The sequence below is a fragment of the Physella acuta genome, unplaced genomic scaffold, assembly GCF_028476545.2.
Source record: "Physella acuta isolate Inbredline_101_S28 unplaced genomic scaffold, ASM2847654v3 ptg001478l, whole genome shotgun sequence".
Classification (NCBI taxonomy): Eukaryota; Metazoa; Mollusca; class Gastropoda; family Physidae; genus Physella; species Physella acuta.
Genome location: NW_026732993.1, coordinates 172,501 through 191,885, shown reverse-complemented (window position 1 = coordinate 191,885; position 19,385 = coordinate 172,501). Strand labels below are relative to the sequence as shown.

At 34.8% G+C, this 19,385-nt stretch overlaps 1 protein-coding gene across 1 annotated transcript in view; it reads left to right on the top strand.

Moving 5' to 3' along the window:
• Positions 1 to 363: 363 nt before the first annotated feature.
• LOC131928220 (transient receptor potential cation channel subfamily M member 1) overlaps positions 364 to 19,385 on the top strand; it is a 36,024-nt gene continuing 17,002 nt past the window's right edge. The window contains exons 1-11 of the mRNA XM_059284170.1: positions 364 to 407; positions 9,491 to 9,625; positions 11,878 to 12,030; positions 13,195 to 13,233; positions 13,641 to 13,697; positions 15,461 to 15,517; positions 15,855 to 15,914; positions 16,204 to 16,278; positions 18,071 to 18,191; positions 18,636 to 18,811; positions 18,974 to 19,109. Coding sequence (XP_059140153.1) covers positions 9,587 to 9,625; positions 11,878 to 12,030; positions 13,195 to 13,233; positions 13,641 to 13,697; positions 15,461 to 15,517; positions 15,855 to 15,914; positions 16,204 to 16,278; positions 18,071 to 18,191; positions 18,636 to 18,811; positions 18,974 to 19,109 — 913 coding nt within the window. The 5' untranslated portion in view covers positions 364 to 407; positions 9,491 to 9,586. The remainder of the gene's footprint in view (positions 408 to 9,490; positions 9,626 to 11,877; positions 12,031 to 13,194; positions 13,234 to 13,640; positions 13,698 to 15,460; positions 15,518 to 15,854; positions 15,915 to 16,203; positions 16,279 to 18,070; positions 18,192 to 18,635; positions 18,812 to 18,973; positions 19,110 to 19,385) is intronic.

Below are 19,385 nucleotides of genomic sequence, written 5' to 3'. Positions count from 1 at the left end.
CATTGTTACAACTGTAATAAAGATCTCGCTTATCCCCCCCCCCACCCCCCACCCTACCCCCATTCTAGCTCAGTGTTGGAGGCATTAAACATAACAAAACGCATAGATCTAAGTACTGAGTTGTATACAATAAGAAGAATTTTTAAAAATCTAACAACAAAGATTTTTTTTTCAAACTAACTTTTATCAAACACTCCAAGTCTCTAATTTTTTTCGGATTAAACGGACCATTGTTCGCCTTGTTTACCGCTTCTGTGTGATGTTTAGTGCACAAACCAGTAGACAACAAGCGGTTTACTTGTGACTTTCTCTAGCAATGAAATATAGGCTGTCGTAAATAGTAAGGCGATAGTGATGAGGTCTAATTAGACCAATAAGGTAAAATATACAAGTGTTTAAATTTATAGGTATGTATGCTAATTAGCGATGATTACAAATGTGTATATTTGTTTTTAACATACTACCTCTTTTTAAATGGAAGATTAATCCTAAACCTATTCAGGGGGATAAAAATAACGTTATCTATACGAATATATGGTGATGTCTTATTTACATATATGCCTATATATATATATATATATATATATATATATATATATATATATATATATATATATATATATATATATATATATATATATATAGGATAAAATGCTTACATAAAACATTTACTTCCCTTTAAAAAAAATTATATGGGGGAAACATAGTTTGTGTTAGTTTGTTTTGGTGTTGGAGAAAATAATAATTATATAAATTAGTATGGATTCAAATTCAAATTCAAATTCAAATTTATTCAAACAACGGTTACAATTGTAGGCACAAAGGCCTTTTTTCACATTGGCCGTTTAAACAAATAAAACAATTCAATAACACATAGCAGTAACACATAGCACTAAAAATGTGGAATAAAGAAACAATGGTACATAGCTATCATACACAATGAGATAAAAAGAGAATATAATAGATGAATGAGAAATGTTACAATGAGTCAGTTAGTTCATTAAATAATTTTAGTTTTAGTTTAGATTTGAATATATTTTCAGATCTAGATAGCTTTATTTTATTAGGAAGATTGTTCCACAAATTAGAACCAGAGTAGGCGAAGCTATGTTTTTGGATTGATAAAGTGCACTGTTGTAGGTAAAACACGGATATTTTAAATACTGCCTTTTGTTTATTTTATACACTTAACTAATTATTATTTTTAATTAATAACAGCATATACACGGCATTGCCCGGGTTAGGAAATATTCTGCTTTCAAATTACCCCTAACCACAACCAACCAAAAAAACGCAAACAAAATACAAATGCAAATGCAAACACAAACGCAAACTTAAACACAAACAAAAACGCAAATAATAACGCAAACACAAAATCAGACAAAAACACCAACGCAAACATAAGCCTAAACGCAAACGAAACACAAACATAACGCAAACACAAACCTAAAGGCAAACAATAACGCAAAGCATAAAGACAAGCTTAAATGCAAACATAAACTCATAGTGCTAACAGTATAGCACGGGACGCACCCTTTCTGTTCGCCTTTGGAACCGCCTGATTCAACTTAGTAAACGTCTATAATACCCCATCTTGTCAATAGTCGATTGAAGTCATTAAAGCGAAGATAGGAACCAATTTAGTGCACGACTATTATTCTTTATCATATCCTCAAACGGAAAGATAAAAGTTTACATAGAGGTCATTAATTTAGATAATAAACACTTTAGGTATATTACACTATGGCGATCAAGGTTTTTTTAAGCAAATTCGTTTATACCACGGGTCCGTCCATTCGCTGTCCACTGTCACATACAGAATTGAGCCTTATATATTAGACTAGCCGTCCCGGCCAGGCCCTGCTCTGGCTTCTGTGAAAAACCTTTCTGTTAAAGACCATTACCTGTGTGTTTAGTAATCATCATAAACCCGGCATTACCCACCCAAACCACAACCAACCAAAACAACAAAACGCAAACATAACGCTAACACAATTACAAATACAAACGAAAACAAAAACCTAACAACAAACCCAACCACAAACACCAATACAAACACAAAGAAAAACAAACAAAAAAGCAAACGAAAACAAAAACCTAACAACAAACCCAACCACAAACACCAATACCAACAAAAAAAAAAACAACGAAAAAGCAAACGAAAACAAACCAAATCCAAACGCAAAACCAACCAAAAACACAAATACAAACCCAAAGAAAAAAACACAAACAAAAACAAAAAAGAAAGAACAAAAACGAACCAAATCAAAACGCAACCACTAACGCAAACCCACCTAAACACAAAGAAAACACTAACGCGAACATAAACGCCCGGGGCGGAATCACCTGTTTTAGCTTAATGAACGACTATAGTACCCCAACTTATTCACAGTCTTTTGCACTCACTTAAACGAACGCGCCTGTTTCAATTTAATAAACAATTTTAATACTCCAAGCTTATCCGTAAAATACCTACAACATTTGCACTTGATCAATCCCCGCTAATTATGTAATTATTTTTTTTCCCAACACCAAAACAAAGTAATTAAAAAGTAAATTATTTTCACGGAATGCAATGGGTTTATAAAGGGAAGTAATTGTGTATTTCCTAATTTATCAAAGGGAAGTAAGTGCTATAGGACTAAATAAAGACATAATTAGAATTTTTGTAAAAGATGATATTTTTTTTAAAACTTGTGTTTAATGAACATGCCGACAATTATTACTATAATTTGAAAAATGAAAATTATTTCCCAACACTTTCAATGGTAATTTTTTAGCTCATAAATTTAGACAAATGCGCACGCTAATTTTCTAACTTTTAAATTCGTACAATTCCAACGATATACAAATGCATTACATACAGAACTGAGCTTTATATATTAGATAATATCAATGTTCATTGGATTGCGAGAACATACATTGCTCAAATAAAATATTAATTATGCCCTATATGTAACTACGTGTGTCTACAAATTACTGCTATAATCTCGCTTATCTCCTTTAGTACTCTAACCATGACAGCTATAATCTCGCTTATACCCTTGGTACTCTACACAATGTAGTAATGATCTAGTAGCTTATCTCCCTTAATACTCTGCACAATGCCTTTATCATTTCGACTCCCACTTTAAACATGACATATCTTATCATAAACCAGGGGACTGGGGGGAAATATGTATTAAAAATAAAGCAGCAGATTCCTGCAACTCTATACATGGAACCAAACATGTTCCTTGATTCTATTGTAGAAGTACCCTCTTGCGTTTATCGTAGAAGTGACATGCCATTGTACAGAAACTGTAAATAGCATTTGCCACTACAAAGCTAGATAACTCCTATATCTCGACTCTAATGTTAGATAACTCTTCCGTTTCAACTTCAATGTTAGATAACTCTTCCGTAATAGCTTCAATGGTAGATAACTCTTCCGTAATAGCTTCAATGGTAGATAACATGATTTAACTTCCTTGATAGATAACTTACGTTTTAACTGGATTGTTAACTGAAATATTTAATACGAGCCGAGCAGCGGCGTAGACTTCCTGAATGACACAATTGTCCAAATGGGGTGGGTGGGTACACACACTGTTGCGCATGCCTTGAGAGCGGGGGAGGGGGCGGGAGGAGGGTTAGAGAGTCGCCGTGCGTGTGCGGTGTCCCGCATGGTTGGGTGACGTAGAGAATTATATGTATAGATGATGTTTCCTGCAACAAATAGGTTAATCTTAACATGTAATAGACAAATAGTAAATGTATGTAGCTACTCTACGTCAGGTTAAAGACCACAACATAACAATTTCAATTGTCTACAAATATAGCAATATCCAATAAATGATAGTTTGGGTGACTGATGCTTTGTACCAGTGGTGTGGAGGGGGTGATTTGAATCACCCTACCCCCCCCCCCTCACGTTAGGGAAAGTAAAGGCGGCTGGGCATAGTGCCGAGGTCACAGAAACAGGTGAACTCTACTTCCCTTTTCTCATAGACGGTCAGGTTCGAAGGGGGAACTTTACTTTTTTACTTTTACCCCCCCCCCCCTCCTAAACCTTACATAAAGCTGCCTTACGCTAAGTCACAGTTATTGGCGATGGCACGTGATGGCGTGGTCGGGCAGTACCGTGCACGACTGCTATCCCGGAAGTCTGGAGTTCGAATCCCGTGTGCGAGTCTTCCCATCTCAAATAGGTACCTGACTCAGGTTACAAAAAAGTGGCTGGGCAGGGTGACTGAACTAACTATCCGATTATATGCTGCGGTCACATATATTCATCTGCTGTCACAGTTTTAGACACCCCTCTGCCAATGCCAATGCCTATTATTAGCTTATAATTGTAAACTATCTATGTATAAAAGCATCGATAGTTTGATATGTATAAGGCTGATGTATAAAAGCGTGTATAGTCTGATAAATGCGAAAGGATGCGACGAGTGTTAATCATTGACTTTTCATACAAGAAATCAATCAAAATCCATAACAGCGAAGAAAATGCTTTCGTCTGCATATTCCACTGGCATCGATCAATAAATCACCCAATCAGGCAACGTGGTCTGATGGCCGCGCGCCAAACAGCTGCTCACGATTAACTGTGAGTAACTTCCCCTAAAAAAATTAATCACATTTTAATAATTAGTTCAACTCGTTTGAACGTATGTTCACTATAAGCAATCGTCTATAAATGGTCTGTAAATTGTTTATCGCTCCTACCCCCACCCCGCCCATCATCCCTTGAGAGCATAAAAACTCGGCACCCTTATAATTTTTACTGTTTCGTATACAGACTAGAGAGTAAGTATTGTGCGTGTATGCGTGCGTGCATGCGTGGGAACAAGATAACTTGATAATTGTTTCAGTTAGGTAGACGAAATTTCGTATATAAGAGAAGATCATATACCTGAATCAATTTTTGTTTGACTTCCGATATCCGGAAGTAGTACTTTATTTCTGGTTTCATACATACTAAAATACGAAACAGCTTGACAACTGTTTCAGTTGACTAGATGAAATTTCATACATATGTATGATCTTATTCTCTGTTAGTTTTCAGTTGGATTTCGCTTGATTTCCGGTGAACGGAAATAGTACTTTACGCTGTTTCCGTTTTTCTTTTTCTTAAAAAATGTAATACATTTTTCATTTAGAAAGTACTCATTCTCCCCTCTATTATAAACATACTCTTCATTTGGTGTGTAATTATATTTTCTGCGCGATTCTACTCTGTTTAAAAAAAAATTAAACAAAAAATTAATTTCAAAACCCATCTCTGTAGCCCTGGAATTGCCATATCACTACAGTTACAAAAGAATATAAAAGAAAATTCAGGGGAGATCACTATAACTTTATTTAAACTGATATGGTTCCTTGGATGATATGGGGGCACTAACTGTATGAGTAAATACAGTGGGAATTTAAAAGCAAGATTTGAGGTCTAACTGGCAGACAGTGTAGAATACACCTGCTTTTTGCGATGGACAGAGTACAATGTACATCCACCTTGCCCTGTCTAGATCTAGAGGGATCCTATATCGACATTCAAACTATTAAAAATAATACACTTAAATCTATACACTTGTTTCTATATTGTTAATTTTAAAGCATTGTCATCAAAACTGCTTTAAAGTTTAAATCTATAATCACCTAGAAACTCACCTAACATGTTTTGCATCTCATACGACACTTAGAGTTTTCTCGTAAATTTCCAATTCCACGAAAACCAATCAATACATTGATTTCAACTTATTGCGAACCGACGAATCGATAATGGATTGAACTGACTTCAATGTCCGACTTCAAGGACAGAAATAACCGTTTGATGCTTATAAATAAAGACCCGTCAATGATGCAAGTTTTGAATGCTAAATCCATTCCCGTTACCAAGCGCTGGTAAACAATATAGACGCAGCTCCGTGTGTGACCTTGACACAATCTTTCTCAGAAACGTGCTGTCGATTCCATCTCATGCAGGGGCGTATGTAACGAAGATGTTAATGTGGGTGTTGTATTTTAAAATCTGGACGTTTTACACCTCCCTGAGTCGGAAAAACATAGTTTTGCAATCATGTCCGTATGTCTGTGTGTATGTGAGTGTGTGTGTGTGAGTGTGTGTGTGTCTGTGTGTGTCTGTGTGTCTGTAACAGTGGCGTAGGCAGGGGGGTTAGGGGGGGTCATAACCCCCCCCCCCCCATAGACCCCTCGGTATATATATAAAAAATCGATCTTTTTCCAAGACACGTGGGACAGATGAAGTAGAGTTCACCTATATCAATAACCTCGGTATGCAATGGAATAACGTGAGTTAGGTACCCATCAGAGCTGGGTGGATTCAGTGACATTGTCGGTTGTTTACTGGGTTTTATTTATATTTTCTGGTACAGCAAAAGACTTTATTTTAACTGAATGGTTGCCAACGATACAAAATCCGGACACATTAATTTTCGGAGGTGATAGTGGAGCATTTAATCAATAGTTTAGGAATAAAATTAAAATTTTAAAATTATTTTTACTATGCATTTTGTTAATTAAAGATTTTATTTTTTTATTTATTTTAATATAAGGAACTTAGACTTAGCAATCCTTCGGGCAACGGAAGTAGAGTTCATACATTTCTAAACCTCGGTGTATGAAGTGATAATGTGGTCAGCACGTGACCCAGCCGCCTTTACTTTCATCAACGTAAGCCAGGTAATCATCAAAGCTGAGTGGACTTTAGGACTTCCTACAATTAAAAGTCCAGAGATCCGAACTCGAAACTTGCGGGCTAGCAACCAAACGCTCTACCATTCAACCACACAACCCCACCTCCTCTAACAAAGTAATAAATTGAGTTATTTCCGAGATAAAACACGACAGGTATTCTGCGTCTGGTGAGTCAATGCACCAAAATATTAAATGTCAGTAAACTGGGTTAGCACTGCATCTCTCATCCACGCTTCTGTTTTAGTAAGTCTTTTTTACCCAGCTGAACTGTTATAAACTACAGCTTAAAGATCAATAATATTGAAGCTGCTGTTCTCTTATTCGCCGTAATGTTCAATAATTGTTGCAGTGTGAACGTATAGGATGAGGGGATAAAGATGGTGTATAGTTAATAGTTTAACAATCAACAGCCGCATGAGCATGGTGTAATGTTGGATGACGTCGTACTTTGTGAAAGGACTGCAAGAATGATTAGTGCAAAATTATTCTGACTAAATAAGAATGGTAAGTCTTCAACTACCACCAAGTCACGAATGTTATAATATATATATATATATATATATATATATATATATATATATATATATATATATATATATATATATATATATATATATATATATATATATATATATATATATATATATATATATATATATATATATATATATATATATATATATATATATATATATATATATATATATATATATATATATATATATATATATATATATATATATATATACATATATATATATATATATATATATATATATATATATATATATATATATATATATATATATATATATATATATATATATATACATACATATATATATATATATTGTGTGTGTGTGTGTGTGTGTGTGTGTGTGTGTGCATAAATTTACTTATAAACATTTTTTATTCATTTTTCGACGTGCCTAGTAATATTATCTATGTTCGCTTTTTTGGTTGGACGTAAAGGCGCCCTGGTACCTATATGAACAATCACAGGTATCATAGGTATTGAATTGAAAAGCAGGTACAAAAAAACGCCATAAACATAATGATCATAGTAGTAGCCTTATTACGATGTGGTTGAGGAAGATTACACAAAGTACAAAGCCTAGGCACAAAGGTTTGAATCCATCCAGCTCTGAACGTATCAGTAACTGGGTCTGGTGCTCATTTTATCAACGTTCTATGTCTATAAAGTCATTTTATACAAAAGATCTATACGCCTACTTTTGAAATATTCAGTGTTGACTAAATACAATTTCCATTTTTTTATTTTAAAATGAACCGGGAGTGATCTCCCCTAAACTTTCTCGAATATTCTAATATAACATTACGTGGGATGGCAACTCGGAATATAGACATGATTTTTGTTGAATTAAAGTTTTAAAAATAGTAGAAAAAATAATTGCGCACCAAGCGAACGCCAAAATAAAATGTGCATAATAGTGCGCAATATTATTAGTATTTTATAAATTTACATGCGTTTTTTGAGAAATCAGAAATAGCGTAAATTAGTACTTCCGGTTAACGGAAATTACTCAAAATTTGTCAGAAGGTAGAGAATTAGATCTTTTACTTACATGTGAAATTTCATTTATCTGTCTGAAATAGTAATCAAGTTATAGGCTTTTGAAAAATTCAAAGTAGAAAAAGTACCACTTCCGGTTATCGGAAATCGCTCAAAAGTTGAAACAGATCTACGATTTTGATAAAATACTTTTATATAAAATTTCATCAACCTAGCTGTAACGGTACTTAAGTTATCGTGTTTACACACACACACAGACACACACACAGACACACAGACATACGGACAAGATTGCAAAATTATGTTTTTCCGTATCAGTGAGGTGGAAAACGTCGAGATTTGTAAAAATCTCGATTTTTTTTTGCACGATTACAAGAATTTCTCTATACTTCGTATATACGAGAAACTAAAAATGAAAGATATTCCATTTGATATCTAATAACAAAATATTTATAATATTTATTTTAATCTGACATTAAACGTTTGAGGCCCCTTGAGCAAAAATGATTGAGAATCCCTAAAGAGAATTCATTGTTTTCTATCTGAGAAAACGAAAGCCATTGTAGCGTGGCAAGAACCTCTGCGCCTCATAACTTTGAGTCTGTACATGCTCCTAGAGATCGATCTCAGGCACGCTAAAACTTGTCTGTATCTTTTGTCTTAGATCGGCCGAGCCTTACCGCAGGTTCAATACACATCAATACTTGCTTCAATATGGGAATTATTGCCTGCATTTTCCTTCAATGAATACTTGGCGCATTTTCCCTAAATTAAGGGAAAATTGTCAAGATCTTTGTTTGGTGGTTCCTTATCGCTTATAAATGGAATCTTGTTCGTTTAGAAATGTGTTTTACTTTAAAGGCGATGGGGGTCGTCCATAATCCACGTCACGCTTCTTGAAACGATTTCTATCTCCCTCTCCCCATTAATACATATCATATAAGAACATAAGACACCCCACCCCCCCCTCCAGCTTAAACTACGTCACACTTTAACCAACTACCTCCCCCCCCCACACCCATTCTTCTCTCCCATATATCAATATTAAATTTGTTTTTTGTTTTTAATTATTACCTGACCTCGGTCATGAATTTTAATTACAATTTCACAAGTCTTTTAAAACTACAAAATGCCGGCTACAATTCAGATTAAAAATCTACTTTTAAAATGGAAATTATGACGTTACACTTTTCTGATCACTCATATTAAGATATATATATAGAGATAGCAATAATCAATTCGATTTTTTTTCTACAGATTCTACACTACTTACATAGATGTGAATTATCAAAGCTAAAAAAATAAAGACGCTCATTTTACAAGGAAGAGAAAAGTGACAATATAAGTTTTAAAATGGGGAAAAAATTAACACAAAAGTTTCAGGCTACCCTGGTAAGTCGCTTCATATTTCACTAAAGATTATCTATGTCCATGCCCATGCCCATGTCCATGCCCATGCCCATGCCCATGTCTATTGTTACGTACCCCCTTCTCTAATCCTTTCGAACTAGTCAGGGGGTCGTAAACAAGAAGAAGAAAAATAAAAATAAATAAATGCCAACTTCAGTAATCTCTATTTATTCGCCACAAATCACAACACTTAAAGTTAACCCGCCACCGAAGTACCACAATCAGAAATATACACAACTAAGTACTACAACTACAGTCCTTAATTTGACTAATCTACTTGTCCCTAACTGTCAAGCCTAGCCTAAGTCTAATACATGTCGTGGCTTTCCACTAGCTCACAGAGACGACCCATCGTCTGTCTCCTCTAAACCTAGCTATCCGAGACGTCCGTCCGTCTCCGTGTGTGTGTCCCGAGTGTCTGTCTAGAGTGTCCCTGGTCTCCTGTCTACCCTCCTAATATTCTCGAGTCGTCCCTGACTAGTGTGGGAACCTTGTTAATCGAGCCTGACCCCCAGGTCAGGTCAGGTCAGGACATGACCGTCCCATTTGGTTCCGTCCGTCCAGGACAGCTTTCCCAGCCATAAATCACGGCCTGTTGGTCGTTACCAGCCGAGTCCCCAAGACACCAGGTATGCACCGCCCACAGCGTAATCTAATCCGTGGTGTGGCCGTCAAGACCCCCAGACTCTCACGGCCTATGCTGGCCAGTGCATTAACATGCCTAAGCATTTCATTTTAATTACCTGGCCCTCCTCGATGGGACCAAACCCAGGTAAAGATCGCTTGGGTTCGTAACACTATATATATGTACATGTCCATGTTCATGTTTATGTCCATATCTATGTTCATGTCTATGACTAAGTATATGACTACGAAAACTTTCCCGTGAACTGAACTCAGTACTTCAGATTGTGTTGACTCCACTATTCCTTTAACACGGTGAGGTCATAGAAACAGATGAACTCTGCTTCACCTGTCTCGTTGAACTCTGAAAGTGCCCTTACTTTCACGTTTACTTCATTCAGCAACTGCTTTTCACTTAGCTCCTAATGTATAATAAGCTCACACAGTTCATTGAGGGTTTTTTCTTGCAATATAGTCCTGCCGCGCATCGTACATTAAACTACTCCCACTGAGCTATGCACTAACTTTGACGACGGGGGACATTTTGTTTGGAGCCATATTCTGGGCAGTTATATTTTTTAATTATTTTTTATCGGGAATAGATTATCGTTTCCCTATTTTGAGATTACTTTTGTCGAAAATTATTTGTCGGGGGTCAGATCAAGGGAAAGCCACTTTTGTGGAAACCATTTTGTCGTGGACAATTTTTGGGGGAACCGTAATGCTGATGGCTTTTGACTGTAGCCTTGTAGCGAAAAGCTATTTTCTTCGGGCCTTTAGGACTACGTGTTGACACCTATTTCCCACGTTTTCTTTAACTTGCTATCGCGTCTGTTTTTCCAATCAAATCTTGCGATCGAAATTTCGGGCACTTCCCAGTTAAAAAACGTGGGGCGCCGTGATTTTCTTACAGTCTTTAATACTGTTGACTCTCTAAAAGCTCCCTAATAAAAGTCAATAGTATTATCTAATCAATAGTAATATAACTTTCGCTTATAGTAGAGTGATCGCTTGCATTATTGTGATGTATAGCATTTATTTTCTACTTTTTAGTTCAATCAGAAAACGTGGGTTTTTAAAAACTTTTTTAATGATAATTATTTTCTATTCATGCTACGCTTTAAATTTTTTAAAGTCTTTTTTTTTACATGTGACTAAACTTTTACGTTAGAGCTTCAATGTTTGCTTGTTGTTGTTGTTGTTGTTTTTCTTGTGTGCGATGGTAAAATTAGAAGTATTGTAAACAACTTAAACCAGTGATATGAAATTGAAGTTTTTAGAAAGCAAAGAACATGGGCCTAGAATATTACCCCCTCCCCCCCCCCCCTCTATTATAATTAAGTAATTACCCGCGTGCTGGGTAATATACAGAGTATAATAGCATCTGAGAGTTATGTCGGGGGGGGGGGGGGGGGTAATTCCCATCTCCCAAAAAAAAACACGACCAGCATAGGTGCTGCATCATTGCAAATTGTAATTTTTTAAAGATATATTTAAGATATATTTTCTTACTTTGCTTTGTGAAAAACTGAAACACTTTTGATAACGGAGATCTTAACAAACCACACCCTAGTTATACGATCTTGTACTGTTCTGTTTTACTCTCTCAGAATCCGCCAATATTCTTCACGAACAAAGTGAACGTAGAGACAGTCAGAGAGGCGTATCAGTGTGTTGAACGCAAGAGAATAGCCATGAACATCGAAGACATCAGATGGGGTGAGCTAAGCTGGAGTGCAAGCAAGTCGACGGACAGTAGCCAGGTGGTTATATTCTTTAGAAATATTTACCCATGTTATATACTTAAGTTTTAACAAAAGATGAGACACATTTTAGAGCGATTTTTTTTGTGAGTGTATGTGCTAAGCGAGTCAAGTAGTCCAAATAAAGTACTAATGACAACTCCTTTTTTTCGATTTTTGGACGATTATTGCCATGTCTCCTGTGCACTAAATTAGTAACACTTCTACGCCCCAAGTAGACGAAGGTACAAAAGATAAAAATATTCATTATAAAGAGAGACTATATATATATATATATATATATATATATATATATATATATATATATATATATATATATATATATATGTGTGTGTGTGTGTGTGTATGTGTGTGTGTTTGTGTGTGTGTGTGTAGAGAGAGAGAGAGGGAGAGGGACGGGATCCCAGACTCAGACTATTATTCTACATTACATCAAATCGCCTCGCCTACCTAGAATTAGATCTGAATACTACCCAAGTCAACTTAGCAAACAAGAAGTTAACTATACGGTCCAAAGAAATAGGACAGCAGGCACTGTGACATTTGTGGGACATCATATGCGTGTATTAATTAAGAACGAGCCGACCCGCAGCGTATCATACGCCGCTATTTAGTTGTTTTATGTTCTACTTTTCAGTAATTCATAATTTGTGAATTCGACAGTACCAATGCTGCCACTGAAAATATTTGCTTTAAAACTATCAGTAGCTCGTTAAGGACGATAACCCCCCTCCTTTCCCCAACCCCTACCCCTCCCCCACCCCTCATTTCCCCAACCCCACCTTCCGCCGTAAAAGCAGCCTCCCCTAACTTTAAAATCATTTCAAACTAAATTATCTGCCCCTAATAGCCGTCACTAAACCCGGCTCTACGATTGTTAACATTTAGCGTGAACCACAGCTCATCAGACCATGTGGGGGTGGGGTGGTAGTGATATGCCTAGAGAGGAAGAGAGGGGACTGCTAGTTGCGCTTACAGCTTGGTGTTTTCTATGGTATTTAAGAACATATTGTAACATTGGTTATTAAGGAATAAAAGTCGTATATTAGATCTTCTACAAGGAATTATAATAATTTATTTTTTAAAACTCATACATTTTTATTTTTCTATTAGAAAAAATAATTTGTAGCTTAAAATTCTGTCCCTTTTTGAAAAAAATTTCAGTTTCACCGAATTATCTCAAAACAGAAAGGAAGAGACGAGGTAAATGCCTACTAGTTAAGAATATTAATAAGACCTTGATAGCTACACAAACGCGGATTGTATTAATTTTCTGATTGTGGTCATTATATTTTTTTAAAAAATTCAATGAAGACGAAAAAATCGATAGTGAGTGGGCTGACCAATTGAGTTCCCAGTATTATAAGAATAACATCTTAAACCTATTTTATAAACTTGTACAAATCTGATATATATATATGTATATATATATATATATATATATATATATATATATATATATATATATATATATATATATATATATATATATATATATACATATATATATACATATATATATATATATATATATATATATATATATATATATATATATATATATATATATATATATATATATATATATATATATATGGTTTTGTTTCCAGAGCACTACAGATGAAATAGCCAAGACACAAGAGAGTCAGAACAAAAAGAAAACGGAGGTTTTTTTACGTTACATTGTTTAAAAAAGATCAATCAGAATTTCTCTTCGGGGGGGGGGAGGGGAGTCTGGAAGAAACACATGATCAAATCAAATGATATTTTTTTTTTAAATTTTATCCAATTGTATAAAAATATGTACATGTACCCATGTGTATGGGTATAGATAAACATATGGCTACATATTTATTCTAAAAGTTTTTCTGAGTAGAGTAGTCAGACATTGCAAATAGATTTGAAACATGATGTGTGCTCAACATTGGCTTAGATGGATGCGACACTATGCATTTGGCGTTGGAAAAAATATAAAAGCTTATTTTGATCTGAATAACTGAATGATACACACTGGAAGTTTAGAATAGAATTAAGCATGGCTTTAAGTCCTTATTTAACCACGGTCTACATCGATGATAAAAGCAAAATAAATACCCTAATTGCCTTGTGCCCCTTTTTTTACTGACTAATTTAAATTGGAAGGATTTTGACGTACCCGTGTATGCCGATATCACAGAAACAATCAAACATGTAACTCTACTTCACTGGTCCAGATGGACCGTCAGGTTCAAAAAGGGAACTTTATGTGTGTGGTTTGTTTTTTTTCTTCTTCGTTCTTAATTATTAGTGTTGAAGGGGGTCGAGATTTATCTGCCAGTGGGTTTGAACTCGAGACTTTGCTCGAATTTATCAACCATGAGTTTTTTGCCGACTCGACCACGCCTCCAACACAATTAAGCGGTACGTGTCAACTGGTTATGCGCCATTGAGGCCATTGACTCCGATTTCAGCCTGCTTTTCTTTTTGGATTTGCTTCCATAGCCTTTGTCCAACCAAGAACAAACTACAAGGCAGCAGTTGTTTAATTTTGGAGTTGTCTCTCCTAGAAGAGTGGCTGTCCCCAGCTAACGAGCCTCATCTGCCCGAGGGTTCGAACTCGAGACGTTTCGGTTTAGCAACCATGAGCTTTACCGACTCGACCTAACCTTTTAACACAGAAATGTAAAATCTCTATTTTAAAAAAAACGACAAAAATGTAAAATATCTTTCTAATTTAATAAAGATAACCAAATGTGAGTTTAAGTTCTGTTCCTGCGCTATAGCTCGCCAACATTTTCATATCCTAGCTGGAATCATAATACTAAAGCTAAGGTTAAAAACAAAGATTAGTATTCAGTTTTTCTGAGCGTATATGTTCACTCATTTTTTAGAAAAAACAATTCAACTCGGCTGAATCATCTCGACAGGCCAACACTTTTATATTTTATATAATTTTTGCCGCATAAAACACCACCAGTAGATCTGCTTCTTTATTAAAATACCATCTTAAAAGTAATGAATTGTATAAACTAACCCGAAATCCTGTAGACGCGTCTGGTTTGGTGGTAAAACACCGATGGTGACAGATCACAACGTCCATTACCAGTGGCGTAAGCAGGGGGGGTTAGGGGGGTCATAACCCCCCATAGACCCCTCGGTATATATATAAAAAGTATGGGGGGTGCAAATCGAAAGTTTGAGGGGGGGGGTGCAAATCGAAAGTTTGAGGGGGGTGTGCAAATCGAAAGTTTGAGGGGGGGGGGGTGCAAATCGAAAGTTTGAGGGGGTTGCAAATCGAAAGATTGAGTGGGGTGCAAATCGAAAGTTTGTCCCCGGGTGAAAATTGGAACCCCCCCCCCCCCCCCTTGAGACGATCCTGGCTACGCCACTGTCCATTACACTTTCTAAATCGAATTTCGTACCTGGTCTATGTTGATGTTTTGTTTTCCAGGTAACTACAGTTAAACCAAGTCAGTCCGAGAATGAGCAAAATAGAGAGAAAGATAAGGTATTTTAAGTGCTACATTCTTATACAAAAATCAGGTGTTCGAGATTATATTTTTCTATCTATATACATAGTAAATGTGTATGAGTATTGATATGGTTTTATATTTATTGGTAAACATTCATTCTAAAACGGATTATAGAATAGTCAAACTGTATACCTATACCTTGAAATTACATTTAAAATTGTTGAGTAGCTTATGTTGTAATAGATGGATCTGACATTAGGGAATCGAAATGTGGTAGAAAAAAAAAATAGCTAAATCTGCATTACTGATTTATAAACAGTTTAAGTTAAGAAAATAAACACATACGAGACTTTAACACTAAATCTTGTCCAGGGCACTTCAAATAAATCAACCCAGAATGAAGATAAGCAGAGTAAAGAAGAAGAAGTAGAGGTATTGTGTTATGTTGCATTTTTAATACTGATATCGTGTGAGAAAGACTATATATATATATATATATATATATATATATATATATATATATATATATATATATATATATATATATATATATAGGTATGCATTCTGTGTGTATGTGTGGGCGTGTGTACTTAATTATGACACTCCGCATCCTTAGACCTTTCAAAACCATAATTGTGTGCATGGTGTAGGCCCTTTTATCTATTACACGATAACTGATTAAAGATTTTAAAAGTTATGTTGAATTAATCTTTGTTTGCAGAATATTACGGAAAATCCTAATACTTTTAACGTTAGGAAATATGAAGAGGATTGGGACCTTCCCAAAACACCAAAAGTACTATTTTACTTTTATATTTGTATGTCAAGTTTATGCCCACATGTATGTATACATTCATACATGATTTTATATTTACATAGATGGATAGTCCCTATATATATATATATATATATATATATATATATATATATATATATATATATATATATATATATATATATATATATATATATATATATATATATATATGCAGTGGCGTAGTGAGGTCGAGTGTCACCCGGTGCAGGCACTTAATGGTGTCACTCCCCCCCCCCCAAGGTAATATATAAATAAACATATATATATATATATATATATATATATATATATATATATATATATATATATATATATATATATATATATATATATATATATATAAATATATATATATATATATATATATATATATGCATATACATATATATATATATATATGCATATACATATATATATATATATATATATATATGCATATATATACACATATATATAATAGTAAGTATATATACGCAGGTGTATATGCATTGACATATATTTTTTATGTATTTGATAACACAAACACAAATGCAAACACAAACGAAAACACAAAAACAAACGCAAACACAAAGTAAACACATACGCAAAGAAAAAAGCAAACGAAAACACAAACGCAAAGAAAAAAAGCAAACGAAAACAAACCCAAACCCAAACCCAAATCCAAACGCAAACACAACCACAAACGCAAACCCAAACTCAAACACAAAGAAAACACAAACGCATACATAAACTCAAAGTGTGCACAGTCTAGCCCGTGGCGCCAAATCGCACCCTGACGATGTGCGGCGTAACCGCCTGATTCAATTTAGTAAACGACTATACTCCCCAACTTATTCATAGTCTTATGAACTCACTTACGCGAACGTAGGTACCAAAGCGAACACGGGAAGGCCCGGGGCGCCAAATAGCACCATGTCGGGGTGCCGAAGGACGCCCGGATTTGATTCACTTAAAGACTATCGTAACCTTTCTTATTCATAGTCTATCGCACTGTTTAAAACAAAGTTATGCATCATAGCGCTCACATGATAGCCCAGGGTGCCAAATCGAACCGTGGAGGGGCGCCGGCGGACGCGCCTGTTTCAATTTAGTGAACAAAATTATAATACTCCAAGCTTATCCGTAAATGGAAAGAATTAAACATATAGGATTTGTATGACCTGGCTTCTTAACTGTTATTGATTTTAAAAAATAAGTAGTAAACAGTACGTTCAGTGTATGGGATAAATAAAAGGCAGTATTAAAAATACCAACGACATTGCACTTAATCAATCCTTGCTAATTATATAATTATTTTTTTCCTAACACCAAAACAAAGTAATAAAAAGTAAATTCTTTCCCCCCCCCCCCCCCCCGAGCAGTTTTTTAAAGGGAAGTAACTGTGTTTTCCAACTCAAGGGACGTTATGAGAACTAAAGGACAAAATGCAAATACATTTCAGACACAATTTTAAAAATTTTGTAAACGTTGATACACTTTTTTTTTATTTTATGTAATGTTCATAATTAAAAATTATTATTCTAAGTATATGAAATGAAAATTGTTTTTAAAGACTTTCAATAGTAATTTTTTAACTCATAAATTTAGACCATGAGCACTATAATAATCTAACACTTAAATCCATGGAAGTATCGATTTTTTCGTATTTTCTTATATTCCTTTGTAATCCTCGTTTACAAACATTTTACAAACAAACATACAGAATTGAACATTATATATTAGATATATGTATATATAGTGGCTTATCATCGTTGATGCTGTCCACTTTCAGGTGTTGCTGTGGCTGTTTGGTGCACTGGATGACAGCAATGACCACTCGGACAAACTACACCCCGGCCTGCAAGAGTTCCGATATTTATGCAAAGACCTAGTCGAAGCTGTTGCCCAGAGCGGTAGGACAAAAATATTTCCAGTGAAAGCTTTTATAATGAACTTGATATCGTCATCAACGCATATTTTCAAAAATTCACATTGACTTTTATTGAACATTATTTTAGATTATCTATATAATTCACAAATTTTTTGTCATTTTTAGTTTAACTTTACCTGGATTCAATGTTGAACAGTTATTGTTTCTCGAAAAATGTGTAACTATGTACCATTGTTGGTAAAGATATTGTTTAAAAACCTTCTGTTTTAGCGCGTATAATAAAAACTTCATTTTAAATTGTGTAGAAGTTTTACGCTAAGAAATACTGAAAAATTGCTCGCATACCGGGGTTTTGTTTCTCTTTAGGTTTGCATTTTAAAAAAATGTGAATTTTTTATTTATTTGTAATAAAAGTTGATATAAATTTTCATTAGTATGGATGTTGGGGTGAATTTTTCCTCTACAGGATCGTGGCTGATAGTTCGAGGCAGCGACTCGGAACTGTTCGACTACATCGGAGATGCGTTGGACATCCACAGTCTTACGGTCAGCAACTTGAAAGCCACTGTCATAGGAATGATGAAATGGCCCTTCAATGATAACGCCTATCAGGACGTCGATATTCACAAAGATGTTTTACAGGTTACGAGCACTTCTAAGATGTGCATTAATAATTAAACTGTCATTAATCAATTTAAAGAACACACTTTTTTAAAGTATTAACTTTCTCTGTATACTCTGTATATTAAAAGCGACTAAACTTACCTACTTACAATTATTGTTTTATTTGTTTTATATTCACAGGACAAGCTGCCGAACCGATATGTCATTCACTATCATAAAACGAAAGACAACCACCCAAAGATAAACCCTTACATTAAAAATTACAGATTTCAAGATGAAACTTTCGATATTATTGATTTAAAGGAGTATCCTCCAGGTAAAATATCATTATGTTAGCATGCAATGATTTTTTTATGAAAGGTAAATTGTGATTGTTTGAATAAATAGATATCGCACAACAAGGTTAGCTCTCTAGGAGATATCAACTTTATTTATTGACTAATACATCCCCTCCCCCCCCCCCCCCTTCTACTATATACAAGTCTATCCTATGTAGCTTTATATAGGAAATTACTTGTCTAGTTAGGATTGCAATTCCCGATTAAGCAAAAGGGACTATAGTGGCATATGCCTAAATTCTTATATCGACACA